Consider the following 20,679-nt stretch of genomic DNA (forward strand, 5'->3'; position numbering starts at 1 on the left):
TGTATTGATTATTAACGCGAATGATTTGATAGTTCTTGTGGAAAAATGGTTACCTTAATTACCATTAAAAAATTATGATCTTAAATCCGTGAACATTATAGTATTAAAAAATTACTAAAATTCTTCAGTCATCGTATAATTGACCAAAAATAAAATAAGCAACTCTAATATATATAATTGTAGAATTAGAAGCAGTGGTATATATTATTAGCAAAGGAAGAAAGGAAGAGTGAGACTTGACACAGTAAAGTGAATGGTATATGATGATAATTAGGCATTAATGGTGACGACAAAAAGTACTTCACATCTTCTTCACTTTGACCATTCTTTGTTTTACTTTATCATTTGCTGACACGTCATTGTGAGCTTCATTACCATTTAAACATTCTCCATTCTCCATTGTTGTCACCATTACTATTCTATATAAACATGCGTTCCTTCATGCTGTCACCGCTTCTACCAACATTTCAGCACCCCCCAAAAACACAATAACACTGCTTGCTTCCCACTTTCACAAATGGAGCCAAAGTGCACCATAAACTGTCGCCGCTCGGAGTTCGTTCCGACCCCTCTGCCGGAGAGTCCTCGAGTGCCTATGGAGTTTCTGTCACGCTCATGGAGTGCCTCTGCTCTTGAGGTCTCCAAAGCTCTTTCACATCACCACTCCTCTCTCTCCTCTTCTTGCATGCCTAATTCAAACAACACTTCCATTCCGGAAGAAACTGTTCCCAACCACACCAACACCAACGCCTTTCTCTCTGAAGATTTCTCCACCATGTCCAAGAATCAGTTCTCTTTTGCTTCCTCTGCCACCTCTCAGCTCGTCCTTGAACGCATTATGTCCCAGTCCACAAGAGAGGTGCTGTAAAATGTTTTAGGACACTTTCTACGTTGTTCTGAATATATACATTGTTTTTAATGTTGCTGTCGGTTTTCTCATGTCACAGGAAGTGTCTCCGTTAACCTCGGGTAGGTTATCTCACAGCAGCGAGCCTTTGAATGGAGGTGGTTCCTTAACCGGAACAGATAGCCCTCCGATTTCACCTTCAGATGAGTTTGATGACGTTGTTAAGGTATTGTCTAACTCAACTCTCTTTCGTTTTCAAGTGGGGTGGGTGGGCCCTGAGGACCGAGTTGCTTCAACTCTCACAGCTGCAATACTTTTTTGTTTGATTTAACTTTGAGGGGTTTATCCATTTTTGTTTTTAGTATTTTAGTTTGTTTTTGAAATAGGGAGAATACAGCATTTGTCTTGTCTTCTCTGATTAGTCTTAGAATACAAGACATGGGAGAAGATTCTCTTCTCGTCTTAAAAGCCACCCAAAGGGAATAATAAAAAATGTAAAAGATTTTGCAAAAACAGAATTGAGGGACCCATCTGTGTCCCTATAGGTGGTGATTCCGTGCCGCTTATAGGTTATGTAGCTCCTACTGTATGTGTGTGTGGATGCATGGAATGGAAGAAAGCTAGGCCTCTGTTCACAAAAATAATTCGTTGGAACTTGGTGCTTGCTGCTTGAGGGAGAGTTTAATGACTTTGGATCAACTTTATTTTCCCACACTCTGCACGGGAAATGGAGTGGAAAGAAAAGGAAAAAAAGTGGGAACTAGAGCTGTGAAGATGAATTAATGAGGGTCAAGACTCAATGACCTTTAACATTTTGAAACCGGCAAAATGCTTAGTGCCGAAGTATCAGATGAGGAAAATCACTGATTAAAGGGTGTGTGGTGTGTAAATGATGTTATTTTTTCAAGTCAACTTGCCGGATGTTTGCCTCGTGAAAGGACAAGAAATTGCAGCACAGTGATCCTTTCTCCACACATTCACGCAAACAATTTTCACCTTTTAGCCTTAGAAGGCAAACTGGTTTTTGATTTGGCCAGAATAAAGGAAGGGTCTTGTTCTGCTTATACTTAAGTTGGAGATACTACTATACAGGATGTATTATCGTACCTGTGATTTTGTTTTGTTTTTCTGTACTTCTGAAACTAATCCATGAAAACTAACATAATGTGGAGAGGAAAAGACGTGCGCCAGTGACTCTAGATCTAGGGACAGCCGTGAATGTTGTCGGGCAGTCCTATGATATGTAACTTCGAAATGAAAGAGGAAACATCTCTATAATGTTATATCAATACAAGTCCAACATGACATGTTTTTTTCATTCTTAAAAGGAAAAGTAAAAAACAAGTTGTGTTTGAGTTAGTCATAGGTATCGTGTTCTTACCTTGTAAAGCACCGAGTAACGCTAATGGTTATCCTTCTCAATTATGCAGTTCTTTCGGGCAAATAATTCCATTCACCCTTTGTTCAATGGTGGACGAGCCAGTGCAACTATTGGCAACGGCACGGCAAGCTCAGGACCAAAAACTGTTGGAAGATGGTTAAAGGACCGAAGAGAGAAGAAGAAAGAAGAAAACAGAACCCATACTGCTCAGCTGCATGCCACTATTTCAGTGGCTGCAGTGGCTGCTGCCGTTGCAGCTATTGCGGCTGCAACAGCAGGCTCGTCTGCTCCCAGCAAGGATGAGAAGATGGCAAAGACTGACATGGCTGTTGCTTCTGCCGCCACATTAGTTGCTGCACAGTGTGTAGAGGCTGCAGAAGCTATGGGGGCCGACCGTGACCACCTTGCTTCTGTCATCAGCTCTGCTGTCAATGTCCGTTCTCATGATGATATTACTACTCTTACAGCTGCAGCTGCCACAGGTAGAGCTTTTGCATTCATTAACCATCTATTTCTTAATAATGGATACTTTTTCAGAACAACAAATTATTAAGACCAAAATGCTTTTGAAAGATCTTAGCAATATGTTGTGGGGGCTTAACCATAAAAAAATGACTTATGTTCATGTTTGGCTTTTGTCTTTCATGTGCAGCTCTACGAGGAGCGGCAACCTTGAAAGCAAGAGCTTTGAAGGAGGTATGGAATATAGCCACAGTAACACCACTGGAGCGAGGTATAGGGGGGATTGGACTATGTGGTAAAAGTATTAACAGTAACACTAGCAACACCAGCACCAGTGATAGCGGGGAAGTTTTCAATGGAGAAAATTTTCTAGGTGCCTGCAGCCAAGAGCTTATTGCTAAGGGCAGTGAATTACTCAAGCGCACCCGTAAAGGTAGCATCATCAATCACCAATATGCTGCTAGCACTAACTCATTCTTTCTCTCATTTGCAAAAAAAAGAGTAAACTCCATTTTGGTGACAAATGCAGGTGATCTTCACTGGAAAATAGTGTCTGTCTATATACATCGAACCGGCCAGGTAATTTTCCTTTCGAGAATTTGCAGTATAAAGTTGGCTTAAAGTCCATTCAATCACAATTCACAAGGCTTGCAAACATTTCAGGTAATGCTGAAAATGAAGAGCAGACATGTGGCAGGAACAATTACCAAAAAGAAAAAGAGTAAGCACAGAGCAGCCATTAGATTAGAACTTTGTTTTTGCTGGCACAGAGGCAGCCATAAACAATACCTCATAACTTGTCCTCTATAAATTATGCAGATGTTGTGTTAGATATCTGCACGGATTTACCAGCATGGCCAGGGAGACATCTGTTTGATGATGGTGAAAAGCGACGCTACTTTGGATTGAAGACAGACCAAAGGGGGATTGTGGAGTTTGAGTGTCGAAATCAACGAGAATATGACATCTGGACGCAAGGGGTTTCGAGACTACTCTCCATTGTAGCACAGAGGCAAAACAGATATGGGAATTGAACCTGTCATCTTTAATACTTACCAACAGAGTCGCTAGCTATCACTGACTACTGAACTCGATTCAAACTAGATATGTATTGAGATGTAATATGCATGTGTTTAGCCTCAAACAATCATCATCGGCAAGACTCAAATGGACTAGGTGATTTCCGAAAAAAAAATATTTTTTACTGTCTAGAAATGTAGAATCCTAGGAATTGTTTTTTCCACCCAGCGATAATGCATGTGCCAAGTCCCTAGAATCAAGAATCGCTCCAATGTTGTCATACGTTGTCATGGATAACTTATAAATATAAAAAGATTCACGTATTTCCATTCAACATAAGCTTTTGAGAATTGTTTCCTGAATAGATATCTGATATGTTTAAGAGTTTGATCTCCTTCTTACCTTATTTTTCTCAAAAGGTAGGTGGATTTCGGCTTTGGATAATTAGTTCACAACAATAAAATGTGTGTGAACTTTGGGTTTAATGCATAATACAATAGAGTATACAGCCAACAGTGAAGAAAATTGCTAGCATTTCTACACTCTTTATCTTAATTGCATCTGAAGTAGAACTGATCTGAGCTTTTAGATAGTTTGTCAACATTCAATACAGTTTCACACTACATTACAAGGCAAAGTATTTGCACAAGAAAACAAAACTACTGTACTACTTATTAGTTATCCCCTACTTGTCACAATAAAGTTTGGATAAATCTTTAAAGCCTGTTAATTTCGAGTATCAAGATGGTAAATGTATATTTACATTTCAGTGTAAAATTTCATGTTTTAATGAAGAGGTTACGAGCAGCGTGATACTCACATGGAATTCTTCATAAGAACTATCTTTTGGCATAATTAACGTTCCTTAAAGCAAACACATGTACCTAGGCAAGGAATATAAAGCTTCTAGAATAATCTCCTTAGCTAGCAGCAGCTCTAAAGATAGTAAGCAGAGAAAGGAAGAGGTTGATGACGTCTAAATACAAGGAGACCGAAGCCCATATATACTGATCGTAGGAGAACCTCTTTATGAGGTTGTCTGTGTCATATATGATGTAGCCACAAAATATAAGTGATGCCAGGCCCCCATACACCATCAATGAAAACTTACCCAATGGAAACAGAATCTGCAAGGAAAGGAACAACACATTATATCTGAAACCCTTAGCAATTGTTGATATATACATGCATATCAAGCACAAGACTTTTTCTTTCTCTGCCTTTATAAGTTTTTTGGACACCTCCATCTCATTCTGGAACATATTTTCCGGTATGATATGGACTTTTGCGACAGAAAGCACATTTCAGGAAGAAACACCCCAGACATAAAAACTTCATGACCAAAAATACCTGTATCAGGGCAAAGGCAATAAGAACTAGAAATGCTCCAAACAAGAATGGGCCCAAAAAGTTGAAATCGTGGCCTCTCCTTGCGGCAATAAAGGTGTAGATAGTCAGGCTGAACACCACCACTGTAGTCAATATCACAGACTCCAGAATAATTTTCCCTGTATCCAGTTTCCAGTCTCGTTAGAAAATAATTGGAAGTTGTCACTGAAAATGTTCATTCTAATAGACATAAGGAAATGCTAACGTGTCACTGTCAGATGAAATAATAATATTAATCTTCTTTTATCTTCATTTAAAAGGATAACATGTGATCACTGAAGTAATATTGTTATGAAAGTTTGTCATTTTGATAACATATTCAACTATTGAAATGCTTGCTTCTATATGGGAAATCAATTGCTGTGCCTGCACAATTTCTCAATAGTGGAAACTGATTCTCGAATGGTTGTTAATTGAGTGCTAAAAGATGGAGGGAATCCAGAATTAAACCTTGTTGTCAAGGACTAAAGAAATTTAACACTAGCTTCCAAATTTTCACTTTGCTGCATACTTATGGACGTTAATCGACCTGCAACTTCTTAGTATTTCTGCTTTTTCTTTGTGTAATTAAGTTCTAGTTTTTTGATGCTAAACGAATGATGTTCTAGCTATTTTATCTTAATAAAGTTTCCATCTTAATAAAAATGGAGAATACATTATTTTTTGTATGCCTAAATTATGAAATGCTGTTAGAATTCAGTAAGTAGAATAATACAAATAAATACCAAGTAACTAGGACATGTAACCAAAGCGGATCACACAGAGTTTGAACGGTTCTAAATCTTAAATTAAAACAAAGGCTGAATACTCGCACTTTCCAATGAAAACACGCATTTTACTATAAATACGCTCAATCAAACTCAAACTCAAACTCTAAGCGCTTCCATCGATTCGTGATCAATTTTATTATCCCAATAAAAAAAGTCAACATTTTAGGTAACACACTACTGCATAATTATTTTTACCTCTTTCTTATATTGTAATATATCTTTCGGCATCCAAACATTTCAACTATTACACCCAACATCAAAAGGTTACAAAAGAAACAACCTTTTCGCCATTCCATTTTAACGTTTAATTGACAGAACATTACGAACGCACCCACAGTGAAACCAAACAATATAACAGAAATCATAAATGACAAAAGCAAATAAGCAACATTGGTAAAAAGAATTTAAAACGAGAGAGAATTCGGTGACATTACCGCTAGTAAAAGCGCAAGTGAGTCCAACGGCAAAGGCCAAGGTGACGGTAAAAATGAAGAGGAGGAAGTAATTGAGAGGGTGTTTCTGGTGGTAATAGTAGAGAGGGCACAACGCTGCAACATATGTTAATCATTTGTCTGTGAGAAATAAAAGAAAAGATTGAAGACATGCATGGAGGAATAGGTAGAATAGAAGGAGACGCACTGATAAAAGGAATGATGATGAGGAGAATGTAGATAGCAAGGCCTGGGGCGGTGGAAACGATGAAGTGGGGAATGGGGCGGAAGAAGACAACGACGGCGGCGACGGCGACGGTGAGAAGCAATTGGAAGGTGAGGATGCAGTAAACCTTGCGTATGAAGGACCAACGCAGTTGAGGATTCTCGAGCATGGTGGGGTAGAGGGGTCTGTCACCTCCACCTCCACCACCGCTCTCAACGTCGTCTCTTTTCATGAACATATTTCTTTCTTTCTTTCTTTCTTTGTTTCTCTGCAACCAAGGCTTTGTAGACGTGTGCGTGTTGGTTATGTTTTCGGTTTTATACTATGAAGAAACAGATTCTTACCCTTTAAGTGAGGAAAAGATGACACGTGTCTGTGTGTCTGTCGTATGGTGCATGCACCTTCTAGCCGTTTCTCCTACTCCACTCTACCACCTTCACACGCATTCTTCCCAACTACGTTTATTTTCACCACTTTTATGCACTCTTACACTATGCAACTTTTCATAGTGTTGGACAGTTTCTTTTTCTCTGTTGTTACTGGTTCGAAAACAAAGCTTCTGTGTCTTGTCCGTGTGTTTAGGTTCTCTGTTTTTCAGTTCTATGGTGTTTGTTTGTTAATCATTCGCTTAACAAAAAATGGTTAAAGTATTATTATTAACATTATTAAAAATCTTAAAAATACATTTACAACTTTAAATAAACGGTCATGATTTTCATTTTTCTAATACACTTATCTCACATCTTCATAATAATATTTCTTAAATAAAAGTATCATGTTAGTTCTTAACAATTACTTAAGAGAATTGCTTAGCATTTGTCTCTATATAATTGTATGTTTAGTTGTTGCTTTTTCTATAAAAATAATTTAACAAAGGTTTTTATACAAACATAAAAGTGGTTAAGAAATGTAAATAGCTCTCGTGATAAGAGTTATTATTATGATTGAAGCGTGATTTGTGTAATTAATTCATTGATTGAAAAAAACAACAACGTGAACTATAATTAATATATATATATATATATATATATATATATTAGATTTTTTTTTTGTATTTATTACCATATACACTTCTTGTGTTTCATATATATATTCTTTCTTTCCATTTGTCCTCCTTAACTTTATGAAAGTTTTGAACTCAAATCATAATTTTATAACAAGTAGGCATTTCATAATTTTAAAACTCAAATCATTTTTCCACTTTCAATTCAACTCCAAAATTTCAAATACAATTCAATACCTAAATAATCCTTAATAAACCAAAGTTGTTGACATCTCTTATCATAAAAAGATTAAAAATAAAAAAAAAATTTGAGAAATCCTAACTTTACTAAAAAAAATTGGTTTGTACATAAAACATACCAGCATTAAAATAACATATATTAATTCATATTATCTTAATCTGTATCATATACTAAAACGTGATTTCTGATAAAAGAAAATATGATGGATGATTTTAAAATCTTGAATAAAAAATATAAAAAATTTAGAGAAATATTTTTTAGAAAGATAGTGATGTTTATTACTAAAGTTAAACAATTAAAATTTTATAATATATATATATATATTAAACATAACTTACAATTTTAATTTATATTATTTTAAATCCATCCGATAAACTTTCTATTTGTTATAGTATTAATTTTTAAAATTATGATTTTTAATTGGTTAATATTATAAAGAAAATGTTACTCAACCCAATTGAAGTTAAACTCTTAATAAACCTGTCTATTTTGATGACGCATTCTAGAGTATAGCTAAGGCTTCAAGGAGTAAGAAGAACATTAAAGCTCCAAATTTTAATTCCCCTCAGCGAATATATCCTTTCAAACTACTCTATAATGCATACGAAGAGTCAACAAAAAAATAAGGCGCGCCCCAAAGGCCCAACAATCATATTAGTACAAAATTTACTTCCATAAATAAAAATAGTTATTTTATTAATATTATCTTTTAAATCATTATTTGTTTAATTTAACTATTTTTTATTAAATTATTGTTTTAAATTTAATCATCATAAATAAAAATTAATTATAGTAAAATTATAAAAATTATTTATGTTTAATTTTATAATTATAACAATAACTTAGTTATAATTTTATTATTTCTTATTATTATGAAAGAAGTAAATATAATGTTTTTACTACTTTATATAAAAGATTTAAAATTACAGTTTTGATTTATGTTTTCGTTTAAAAATATTAAGTTGATTTTCCAGCTTTTATAGTATAATTTGGTTCCGATTTTTGTTAAAGTTATGCATTTTTGTCGTTTTTTCTATACTTTCTTGAATTGGGTCAAGATTTTTTCATAAAAAATGAAGTTGTGAATAATGATAGTTTGCTTTGTTGATGTAATTGACATAATCCTCAAGTCAATTTTGATGAAAAATTCTTACTCCACTTCAAGAAATTGAATGAAAAATATAAAATTGCATCAATTTTCAAAAATTCGAGACCAATTTGAAACTAAAAAACCCTAGATGACCATTTTGACATTTTTAGAAAAAAAAATGGATCAAAAAGTAATTCAACCAAAATTTTGGCACACCCAAAATATTGGTTGAAGATCTACCAGTATAAATAATTGTAGTTAACTAAGTAACTTATCGGCGTATGCAAATTATGGAAAATAAGTTTCTAGCAACTACAAACAAGTCAAGAAAACATACATATCTTGTAAAAGTCAACTATGACATACTTAATTTCATTTGTCTCTCAATCCACATTAAGTAATTTTGTGGCATTTTGCGTCTTGGCCACATGAATGAGAAAGGAGATGAAGATATTGTTTAAAAGGAGATTTATTTGATAACCATAAGATGGAAACTCTCTACTCTTATGAGCATTACATGTGTGGTATAAATTTTTGGAACGTAATGAACACAACCAAAAATTCATTGGACAATGCCTCATTGACTTACATTCATTCTTATTGTTGGGATCTTTAAGAGTTTTGTGATTCAAAAATGTACAATATTTCATCTCGGTTAATTGAATTTGGATTTTTGTTGGATTTTGTGTGTGTTGTTCTTCTAATGTGTCTTTATAATACACTGAATATACAAATTTTGAATTTTTAAAATTAAAAAGATATTTAAAATATCAACATATTTTTATTGCTCAACAGAGAACAAAAAAAACCAGTAAAAAATTTGGACTCTCATTAATTAATATAGTTTAAGCAAATAATTCATTACTCAAGTCGATATTAATTAACCAGAGAAAAAGTATATCTATATCAAGAATTTCTTGCTCATGGTAAAAATATGATAAAACTCAAATGACACATGATGTTGAGACAAAAAATACTAGAAAATATCATTCAAGTTAGAATTTTTTACTTAAAAAAGATTGCAACAAATAAATATAGTGTTTAATTTGAAACATAAGTGAATAATTTATTTATATTAAATTTAAAATGCACAAATATATATATATATATATATATATATATATATATATATATATATATAAACATAAATTATCTTATAACTAATATATTTAATTTAATTAAAAATATATATTTATCATAATTTAATTTACAATTTTTTAATTATCATTTTAATAATTATTTAAAAATATTTGAGTTTAATTATATATTTGAGTGTAAAAAGGAAGAAACAATTAAAAATGTCATAATGTCTTTTAATCTATATTTCTATAATATTATATAAATAAATCTCTCTTTGTGTCCACATTTTTTTCCAATTTTATCTTTAAATTCTTTTTTCTTCAATTTTAAATTTCAAGTAACAGTTTTTTTTTTAAATTTAGTTACTTTTTTATTTAACATTTTCTTTTAAATTTAACCACTTTCTTTAAAGTAATAAATAAAAATTATCTACAAAATAAATAAAAGCTATCTATTATCAAACTATCAAATTTATTTCTATAAACATGATAGAAAAATAGTAGTTTTTTTTTAAATTGTTAACAGAGTGAAAATTAAAATAAGTTAATGGTTAATCAACACCTTATTATGTCATCAGCGGAATCAAACAACGTGTAATCATTCTAACTTAAATGATGATTTTAACTTTAAGTTTTAAATATAAAATTGTGTTTAATATTGAATAGAATTATTTCACAGTTATTTATAGTTTATCGAATAAGTCTTACCTCAATATTGCTGAAGGAAAAAAAGCGTAAAAGTGCAAATAAATAGTATCCCTGAAATATAAACTTATAACTAATATAATAAAATAATGAAAAAAGCAATTTATTCTTACCAGCGTGAATATAGGTTAATTTGTCGAAAAAGTGTCAATCCCGAATGAATATATCACATTTTTGTTATTTTTTATCTGATGGACTAATTATGTGGTTGGTGTTCATCTTTTGCACGTTATCACTTTCTATCCTTCTTGATTGAGATAATGCTATATATATAAAAAAAATAACAACATATTTTGTACTTACAAATATACCGAAACGAAACCATAAAATAAGACGAATAATTAATGAAAATGAAAATAAAATATAAAAATATTTCATGAATGAAATACTATGATTTCCAACCAAAGTATAAATTTTACATAAAAAAGAAGATAGTGAACTATTTTTGCAATAATAATTAATTTTCTTTTATAAAAGGAGAATGATTAATTATATGCATTTGTCATACGCAATTATGCAATTATGCATTTCCAAGTTCCAACCCACATATAAAGTCTTATCCTAACAAATTATTCTGTAGGCAGGCACTCTATTTACATTATTTGAGTATAACCGAAAGTAGCAAATATTTACAGAATTTTTTTAATATTATTTATAGATTAGACTAAAAATTTTAGCATAAAATGAAGATAATAAACTATTTTCACAATAATAATTAGTTTTCTTTTTATAAAAGGACAATGATTAATTATATTCATATGCAATTATGCATATCCAACCCACATCTAAACTTTTATCCTATAAAAAATTATTCTGTAGACACTCTGTTCACATTCTTTGAGTAGACGAAAGTGTCCAATATTTATAGAAAAGTTTTAATATTATTTATAGATTAGACTAAAACATTGTAATTTTTCACATGCGTTTGTCTATTTGATGTTTTAAAATAAAAAAAAAAAATGTTTTGGTTCCAATGTTACTGTTTCTTTGACTTAATTTATAAAAATACGTTGAAATTCAAAACTTCATGAAATCTGTTCAAAAGGGTAAAGTTATTACTATTTGAAAGAAAATCAAGTCTGGTGTAGCAGTTTCAACTTTCAACTTCCAATTTAAAAGAAAAACTTAATTTGTATGGTCTGTCTCCAGGAGAAGGAAAGTGAGATACTTTCCCTATCACCAAAAAGCAAAGGCACAAAAAAAAGAAGTTAGTTGAAGTCCCAAATTTTCAATTTGATTTTTCTCTGCAGATTCAGTTCATAGTCGAGTTCTCTCTATCCATTCATTTGTTGCATTTTCCGAACTGATTCGGTGAGTTACATTTTTCTGCTTGAGATCTTTCCCAGCCATTTACCATGGGGGCATGCTTTGTTTTATGCCGAACTCAATAGAATAAGCATATTATAATAATCAAATTAACTCAATTTAAATTTCCTTTTAGCTTTTGTTTTATATTATAGCTAGTTGGTTGGGTGCACCAAATCCTTAGCTTGAGATTGATTGCTGTGTTTGTTGGCAATGGAATGTGCCCCCAATTCGTAAAGTTTGGTTTTTGAAGTGGTGCTGGTGTGGTGCTGTTGTGGAGATCCGGGAGTTGTTTCGTCTCTTATGCCCCATGAGGAGTTTCTTCCCTGCAGAATCCTGTAAAGAGACGCACCCAAATGCTTTGAATCCTCAGTCTTGGCTTCAAATTGAAAGAGGGAAACTTCCCAAGTTGTCATCGTACCCTTCCTCTGCCTCAATGTGAGTTTTTCTCTCTGAACGGACCCTTTATTTCCATTGAAGTTTTGCCTTTCTGCCAATTTAATTAGGTGTTTTTTGTTTTTTGGTGGGGTTGGGATGTGGTTTTGTTTGCTTTTATCTGCTTTAGAGAATCTCTGGTCAAGGTTCCTCAGCCAGCTGTACTGCCTTTCTATAAGCCTGCTGATTATGTGGAAGTTTTAGCACAAATCCATGAAGAGCTTGAGTCTTGTCCACCACAAGAGCGGTCGAATCTGTTTTTGTTACAATACCAGGTCTTTAGGGGCCTTGGGGAAGTTAAACTGATGCGTAGAAGCCTTCAGGGAGCCTGGCAGAGAGCCAACACTGTTCATGAGAAGATTATATATGGGGCATGGTTGAAATATGAGAAGCAAGAGGAAGAACTAATAGCGGACTTGCTTGCCAATTGTGGTAAATGTGCGAAGGAGTTTGCACCTGTAGATATAGCATCTCATCTTCCATTTGATGTAAATGTAAGTTCTGTGGGGAGAATGACCAATGAGAACCGCATTTCTCAAAATGTTACTTTTACAATTGGCGATGAAGAGATAGTTTGTGATAGACAAAAAATTTCTGAACTTTCGGCACCATTTAATGCTATGCTAAAGGGGTATTTCAGCGAATCACGTGCTGAGACTATAGATTTGTCTGAAAATAATATCTCTCCATTAGGTATGAGGGCAATAAGTATTTTCAGCTTGACTGGCAGTTTAATTGAGGTCCCTCCAAATCTTTTATTGGAGATATTAGCTTTTGCAAATAAGTATTGTTGTGAAAGACTTAAAGATGCTTGTGATAGAAGACTTGCATACTTGGTTTCCTCCAAAGAAGATGCTGTAGAGCTCATGGAATATGCTCTTGATGAGAATTCAACTGTACTTGCTGCATCCTGTTTACAAGTCCTTTTGCGTGATCTTCCAAACTGTTTGAATGACAGTCGGGTAGTGGAGATATTTGTTCATGCTAATAAGCAGCAGCTAGCAGTAATGGTTGGACCAGGTATATTTGCACTTTTCTGTTTCTTAAGTGAAGTTTCTATGAACCTTAATTCTAGTTCGGACGAAACAATTCATATCCTGGAACGTTTAGTTGAGTTTGCTGAGAATGACAAACAGAGAATCCTGGCTTTACATCAATTGGGATGTGTAAGACTCTTAAGGAAAGAATATGATGAGGCACGTCTTCTTTTTGAAGGGGCCGTAAACGCAGGCCATATATATTCTGTGGCAGGTTTAGCTAGGCTGGACGTTATAAAGGGCGACAAGATTTTATCTTATGAGCGGTTGAGCTCGGTCATTTCATCTGTTACTCCACTTGGATGGATGTATCAGGAAAGGTCATTATACTGCGATAGTGACAAAAGGTGGGATGACCTTGAGAAAGCAAGTAATTTGGATCCTACACTTGCATATCCTTACATGTACAGGGCTGCCTCTTTGATGAGTACGCAGAATGCTCAAGCTGCACTAGCAGAAATCAATAGGATTCTTGGGTTCAAACTTTCACTAGAATGCTTAGAAATACGATTTTTTATCCATCTGACTCTTGAGGACTACAAAGCAGCTCTATGTGATGTTCAAACAATTCTTACTTTACGTTCAGATTATAGAATGTTTGAGGGACGTGTTGCTGCATCTCAACTCTGCACACTTGTGCGTGAGCATGTTGAACGTTGGACAACTGCTGATTGTTGGGCTCGGTTATACGACTGTTGGTCTGCAGTTGATGATATTGGGTCCTTGTCTGTTATATACCAGATGCTTGAATCTGATGCGGCAAAAGGTATTCTGTACTTCAGACAGTCATTGCTTCTCCTAAGGTATGTTATGAACTTTTTGAAGCCTCTAGGAATGAGTCAGTGGTCAGGGACTTAGTTTTGCTAGAAATCATAGTAGGTCCAAACCTCCATATAACCCCCTCCCCCGTTCCCTAACAAAATGCTTTGATATTTGGTATCTGTCATTAGTTTTTCCAGCCTTGAACTTAACTTACTGTCATGTGTATTAGGAACCTAACATGATACTTGGTGTTTTATGCTTAAAATGTTGAATCATATTGTAAATTTCATGACTAATAACATGTCGATGGTAGCTACTCTTTATCTGCTGGTTACTTGCACATGGAAATCTGTTTTTCTGAAGTTGTACATCAGTGATAATAAACTCAACCACTAAGGAGGAAGTATCCATAAAACATTATATTTTACTTTGAAATACAAGTTATCCCTGTGAAATTGTGTCTGGAAAGGAAGATTCTCTAGCTTCGGGGTCTTTATCTGTCTAAATACTGACTTTGATATGATGCCTCTATAAATCTGATGTATTTATTTGACTTAGGTTGAACTGTCCTGAGGCTGCTATGCGGAGTTTACAGTTAGCTCGGCAACATGCATCAAGTGAGCATGAACGACTTGTATATGAGGGGTGGATCTTATATGACACAGGTCATTATGAGGAAGGGCTCCAGAAAGCAGAGGAGTCTATTAGTATCAAAAGATCTTTTGAGGCATTTTTCCTGAAGGCCTATGCATTGGCTGACTCTAGCATAGATCCATCATGTTCACCGATTGTTATCTCACTTCTTGAAGATGCCTTGAAGTGTCCTTCAGATAATCTGCGCAAAGGTCAGGTATGGTTCTATTGTACCACTTCTACAAAATTATTTCACTAGTTAGAAACTAAGAAAATAAATGGAAAATTAATAGAAACGAATGAGAAAAATGAACAATTTTGTTGAGTCACTGAGAACAGGAGACAGGTGGTCTCTTGGAGGTTTTTCCCTTCATAAACGATTTCTCCTTTAACACACAAATTATCATATTTACTTGACGAATCCCCCTAATCTGATTTTTCCTGTTTAGCAACCAACCCCTTGTAACTAACTAATGGACTAATTGGCTCTCAGCTGCCCGTATGCAGTCCTCTTTACATTCTAGCAATACCTCTTTTTCATCCCAATTTACATTTATTTGCCAAAAGACTTCCAATGGACTTAACTATCAACTGAATCCCACTTTGGTTATGTATTAACACTCCTTTGTTTGAATTTTGTGTTGGGGCCAGATGTGTCATGGCTGGCCTCAACAAGGGGTGACCTTGAATTGAGCTGGGTGAAGCTGGCCAACCAAGTGTAGCATGAAACCTGATATTGTAGTCTGAAAAAAATATACATTTTTTGCCCTTTTTGGTCTTTGATTGGAGTAGCCTTTCAAACAACCAGCTTGTCCTTGATTTTAGTGGCTTTGACACTGATAAAGGAGGAAGTCTACACTGAGATTCCACTTTGTTTTAAGGAATAAAATATGTAGGCTGAAGAAAGCCTTGTGTAGACTCAAGTAGCTCCGCATGCTTGGTTTATGAGACATATTCAGGCTATGATTTCATTGGGGGTTTTAGTAGATTCAAGGTGACTATACTCTATTTAACAAACATTTCTTAGAAGGGAAACTTATATTTTGGTCTATTTAGTTGAATATGATTTTTGTGGGATGATGAACATGAAAAATTGATCTTCAAAGAAAAGCTTGTTTCTCAGTTAGAGATGAAGGATCTTGAAAAATTAAGGTACTTCCTCTGGATACAAGCCATCTAGTGCAAAACTAAAGTTGATTGCATGGCGACTATAGTTCTATAGAACAAAACCATATAAGTATGAGTGATGAAGATAGCTTTGTAGTAAATAAAGGTCAATATCATAGGCTTGTACGGAAGCTCATTTACTTAGCTCACATCTAACCAATGGTCAGTTAGTTTATGCATCATCCGAGAGAGTGACACTTATGGACTGTGAATAGAGTCCTTCAATATCTAAAGCCAGGTCTAAGGAAGGGATTGTTGTTCAAGAAAGATGGAAAACTAAATATGGAAATGTATTCATTGAGGCAGACTATGCAGGCTCTGGTACCTATAAGAGATTCACCTCAATATATTGCATGTTCTTGGTGAAAATTTGGTGACTTGGAGAAGTAAAAACAAAATGTAGTTACAAGGTCGAGTGTGGAAACTAAATTCAGGGCTATGGCACAAAGGGTGCAAATTAATTTGGTTGAAAATTATTTTGAATGATCTTAAATCTTTATTGTAATAATAAACCAACTATTCGTATTGCTCATAATACAATTCAACATGAAAGGATAAAACGCATCGAGATTGATTGACACTTCATCAAAGAAAAACCGGATAATTGTCTTATCATTAATTCCTACATCCCATCCAAATTTTGGCTTGCAAAAAGGCCTTCCCACACAATGGTTTCTTAATCTCGTATGCAAGTTGGGTATCCCTCTGCAACAGATTCAGGTGATTATTTTATGTAAACCTCCTCTTTTAAGTCACAATGCAGAAAGGGATCCTATTGTTCTCATGATATAATATAAATATGTGAGATTAATAATACAAAATGAGAAGGAAGTTAATTAGGGTGTTACACATGATACAAGTAAGATGCTAAAATGGAGAAAGACATCGAAAGTTTTTATTTGTAATCACAACATGCTTACCAAGCTCAGTTATAAGTTTTGTGGCTGTACATTTGGTTGTAGTCTATGGTTACGAATGTTGGGCTTTAAAGGGACAAGAGAAAAATGCGGGAGTAGAAAAAATTGAGAATGTCAAGATGGATGCGTGGCCATAAGATAGGATAAGATTTGAACGATTGTATGCAAAGAGACATTGTTGTGACACCAACTGAGGTAAATATAATAGGAAATTACTTATGGTGGTTTGAAAATGTACATTGAAGACCACTGTAAGCACCAATTAAGAGAGTAGATTGTGTGGTTTTTAATCTGTGAAAAAGGGAGAAATAGACTGAGAAGGATATTAGAGGAAATTGTTACAAAGAATTTCGTTGTGAAAAATGTCTCTGGAGATTTGGTCATCACAGAGCCAAATGACATCATTTGATGTATGTAACCAGACTACTTCCTGGGGTAAGGCTTTTGTTGTTACTGCTGTTGTAGTTTCTCATGTGTTATAATTGGGGTGCCTGAGAAAGCAAAGTAGATGAGCTTATCTTGGAACAGTCATATGCAATCGAATTTCTGCACTAGATCAATCGACCATGGGAGGTGGTAAATGTTCTGAGGCTGCATATGGAGGTGCAAGGTGGAATCTAGCAAGAGGGCTCAGAGGGATGGCAGGTTGGGACTTTCATAGACACTTTGCTTCTTCACTTTGATAAGAACTTGTTTCAACAGGAGATCCAAACTTGATGGTGACTGGAAGTACAAGATATTCTCAGGCCCAAAACTTGCAAGCTTTATTATTGATTTAAATCAGAGTTTTCCTATGTGAATTACAAGAGAGAAATATTTTCTAATCCTCACGAATTATTATTACAATTTACACAATTTAATTAGTTTTAGGGATTGACTCGCCACACCCAATATAGTAAAGCATATAATCTCTTTCCTAATCTATATACAGAATGTATGAGCTATATACTAGGAACCACCCTCTAAACATTAAATTGATGAACTATTTATCAGGCTTAAATGAAAATGCTTATTTACCCCAATCACTCTGCATTCTAATTTCTGGATTTATATATTCTTGTATTACGTGGTTGTAAGTTTTGGCTAGTCTTTAAAAGTCCAGAATAAGAACTAACTATGAAGCTCTGTTGTTTTAGCTGAACTCGTAAAAGTTTTCTGCTGTTATACTCTTACAACTTGAAATATCAATATGTTTCTCCAACTTTGAGCATAATTAATCAGTTGTTTAACGACTTAAACATTTCCATTTAATTTTTCAGGCACTGAACAATCTTGGAAGTGTTTATGTTGACTGCGGTAAATTGGACTTGGCTGCTGATTGTTATATCAATGCCCTTAAAATCCGACACACCCGAGCTCATCACGGTCTTGCGCGTGTTCATTGCCTCAAAAATGACAAGGCTGCAGCTTATATGGAAATGACCGAACTTATCAAGAAGGCAAAAAACAATGCATCGGCTTATGAGAAGAGGTCTGAGTATTGTGATCGTGAACAAGCAAAGGCAGATTTGGAGATGGTCACTAGATTAGATCCTCTTCGGGTGTATCCTTACAGATATCGTGCTGCAGGTTAGTGTTTTACCTAAGGATACTAAATATTCCTTTAATAATTATCTTAAAGTTTCCAAATATTAGATATTGTCCATAATTGTTGTCATTCTTTTGGCTGCCATGTTTTGATGTTTCAATAGTTAGATTACTGAAGTGTTTTGGTATATCTGTGGTTGCAGTATTGATGGACAACCACAAGGAAGAGGAAGCCATAGCCGAACTCTCGAGAGCAATTGCATTTAAAGCTGATTTACACCTCTTGCATCTACGTGCAGCATTTCATGAACACAAAGAGGACGTGTTAGGTGCGCTAAGAGATTGTCGTGCTGCGCTCTCAGTGGACCCAAACCACCAAGAAATGTTGGAACTTCATAGTCGAGTCAATAGACACGAGCCGTGAGTCCAAAACATTATCACATGGTAGATGGAATCAAATGCACATTCAAAACATGGCTGCGCTGAAAAAGTTAACAGTCATGCCTTCAGGAATGGACAGTGATGACCACCATTTGATGAGCTGAGTCATGAAAATCAAATTTGTAACATAGAAAATATAGTTAAATTATTGTTATTATCTTGTCTATAGTAATGAATGTGTCAACTATTACCATTTTTTAGCCCCAGGGGAGTAGTCCCAATTTTGTAATTGTTAATCTTGATTTTTTTGTGAGTTGTTTATCTCCCATTTGTTTCTTGGTTAAAGTGGTGTGCAAGCAATATATTAAAATATTTATTTACTGCATTATCACATGGTCTTTAACCAGTGACGGTAGTAACATGCATGAAATATTCTTAATTCATAAACTTAGGAAACTTAGGAAAGAAAAAATGCAAATAAAGCTATGGGATTTACTAGCAAGCTTGACCTATGTGAGTCGCAGGTTTTTTTTGGTTGATTTTCTTACCTTTCAAAATTCAAGATACTGTAAGTTATTTCTACTTTTCAAGGATATATTTCATACTCATCGTTCTGCCTTTATGAAAAGTCTAGAACTTATGTTCTCTCTTTAGCTATTTAATATTATTTCCATTTACTTACATTCCATTCCATCGTTTTTCCTCTTTGTTTATTGCCATTACACTACGCCCCTCTACTCTTCCTTTACAATAAATCAAATTTCAATGACTGCTGTGAAGGATGAGGATGAACAAACTTTAATTGGTGTTCAAATTAATGATTTAAGTAAATGAGAAAAATATTTTGGTTGTCTCTTAACTGTTTGATCAATTATTTTAATGACTTCAATAGATTAGCTCAAGTCTTACTGTGATTAGCATCCAAAACTCTAAAAAGTTGTCATACATGTAACTTTTCTAAATGTGATCATAATTGGAGTTATATATATATATATATATATATATATATATATATATATATATATATATGTTGTAGGTTAATATTGATTAATATATATAGAATATAATTATTAGGGTAATACAAATACTTTATTATAGTAACTCTTTTGTTCAGCTTATTGGTTTTGTCTTTGTCCAAACCGCTGCTAACTTGACTCAACTTCAATTATATCTTGTAAGGTAATCACTTCTTGCACCCCCATCATTTTCTTCTTGCACTCCATCAATTTTGGAATTTATTTTTTTGAACATGATAAACAATTTTTTTGGAAAATAAATATTCTCTCCTTTATAGAAAACATTTTTCGAAGCTTTTTGATGAGATGGGAAAAGAAATTGATGACGTGCAGGAAGTAATTGCGATTTTGTGATTAGAAGTACAAAACAATTATACAAAAGCTAATGCAATCCAGAAACAACAACAAACTGCTCTTACAACTAATGACGGCTTCTGAGGAAAACTTTAGAGGGAACAACACATTAGTTTTTATTCATAAATAAAATGCGTAATTGTATTATACGTACTTAAAATTGAAGTTGCACTGTAAACATAAAATTGATCAAAATATTGTATATTATATTCAATAATAAATTATTTTGTTTGAATAATGATTTGTATGTGCAATATGGATTAATGTTAATAATATGTTGTACTTGCTATCTCAAAAATGAGTAGCGATACAATCGAAACAATAATTTTGTTATAGAATGTAAAAGTGAAGCTGATTGAGAATACATATGCTTGTAAAATGATTGAACTCAAAGATAAGATTAAAAGAACATCCAAGAGTGTATAATTAATAGCGTTTTTCTTTTTAAAAATATTTCCTTTATTTTTCTAACATAACAATATATAAAATAACAAATTTAAA

General features: G+C 33.8%; 3 protein-coding genes across 6 annotated transcripts; 2 read left to right on the forward strand and 1 right to left on the reverse strand.

Annotated features, from left to right (window-relative positions):
* Positions 1–205: 205 nt before the first annotated feature.
* LOC114175325 (VAN3-binding protein) lies at positions 206–4,044 on the forward strand. The gene is made up of 7 exons (XM_028060107.1): positions 206–859; positions 948–1,073; positions 2,278–2,710; positions 2,881–3,123; positions 3,220–3,269; positions 3,354–3,411; positions 3,510–4,044. Exons 1-7 carry the CDS (start codon positions 518–520, stop codon positions 3,722–3,724), a joined length of 1,467 nt encoding a protein of 488 aa, XP_027915908.1. The 5' UTR covers positions 206–517; the 3' UTR covers positions 3,725–4,044.
* A 306-nt stretch (positions 4,045–4,350) lies between these two features.
* On the reverse strand, positions 4,351–6,806 carry LOC114175333 (protein LIFEGUARD 4-like). The gene is made up of 4 exons (XM_028060114.1): positions 6,509–6,806; positions 6,304–6,417; positions 5,061–5,218; positions 4,351–4,837 (listed from the first exon to the last, which is right to left on the reverse strand). Exons 1-4 carry the CDS (start codon positions 6,762–6,764, stop codon positions 4,631–4,633), a joined length of 735 nt encoding a protein of 244 aa, XP_027915915.1. The 5' UTR covers positions 6,765–6,806; the 3' UTR covers positions 4,351–4,630.
* Positions 6,807–11,682: 4,876 nt separating this feature from the next.
* LOC114184498 (ETO1-like protein 1) lies at positions 11,683–19,196 on the forward strand. 4 transcript variants are annotated; one of them, XR_003604597.1, is made up of 6 exons: positions 11,683–11,955; positions 12,086–12,387; positions 12,515–14,224; positions 14,742–15,028; positions 18,160–18,469; positions 18,631–19,196. XR_003604597.1 is itself a non-coding variant. In XM_028071807.1 (6 exons), the coding sequence occupies exons 2-6, from the start codon at positions 12,260–12,262 to the stop codon at positions 18,849–18,851; spliced, it is 2,661 nt and encodes an 886-aa protein (XP_027927608.1). In that variant the 5' UTR covers positions 11,685–11,955; positions 12,086–12,259; the 3' UTR covers positions 18,852–19,196. The 4 variants fall into 4 exon arrangements, 3 of the variants coding, with proteins under 3 accessions (XP_027927608.1, XP_027927609.1, XP_027927611.1); XM_028071807.1 differs by having other exon boundaries at positions 11,685–11,955; positions 14,742–15,033; XM_028071808.1 differs by having other exon boundaries at positions 11,688–11,955; positions 12,189–12,387; positions 14,742–15,033.
* Positions 19,197–20,679: the final 1,483 nt, after the last annotated feature.

Source organism: Vigna unguiculata, chromosome 1, assembly GCF_004118075.2.
Source record: "Vigna unguiculata cultivar IT97K-499-35 chromosome 1, ASM411807v1, whole genome shotgun sequence".
NCBI lineage: Eukaryota > Viridiplantae > Streptophyta > Magnoliopsida > Fabales > Fabaceae > Vigna > Vigna unguiculata.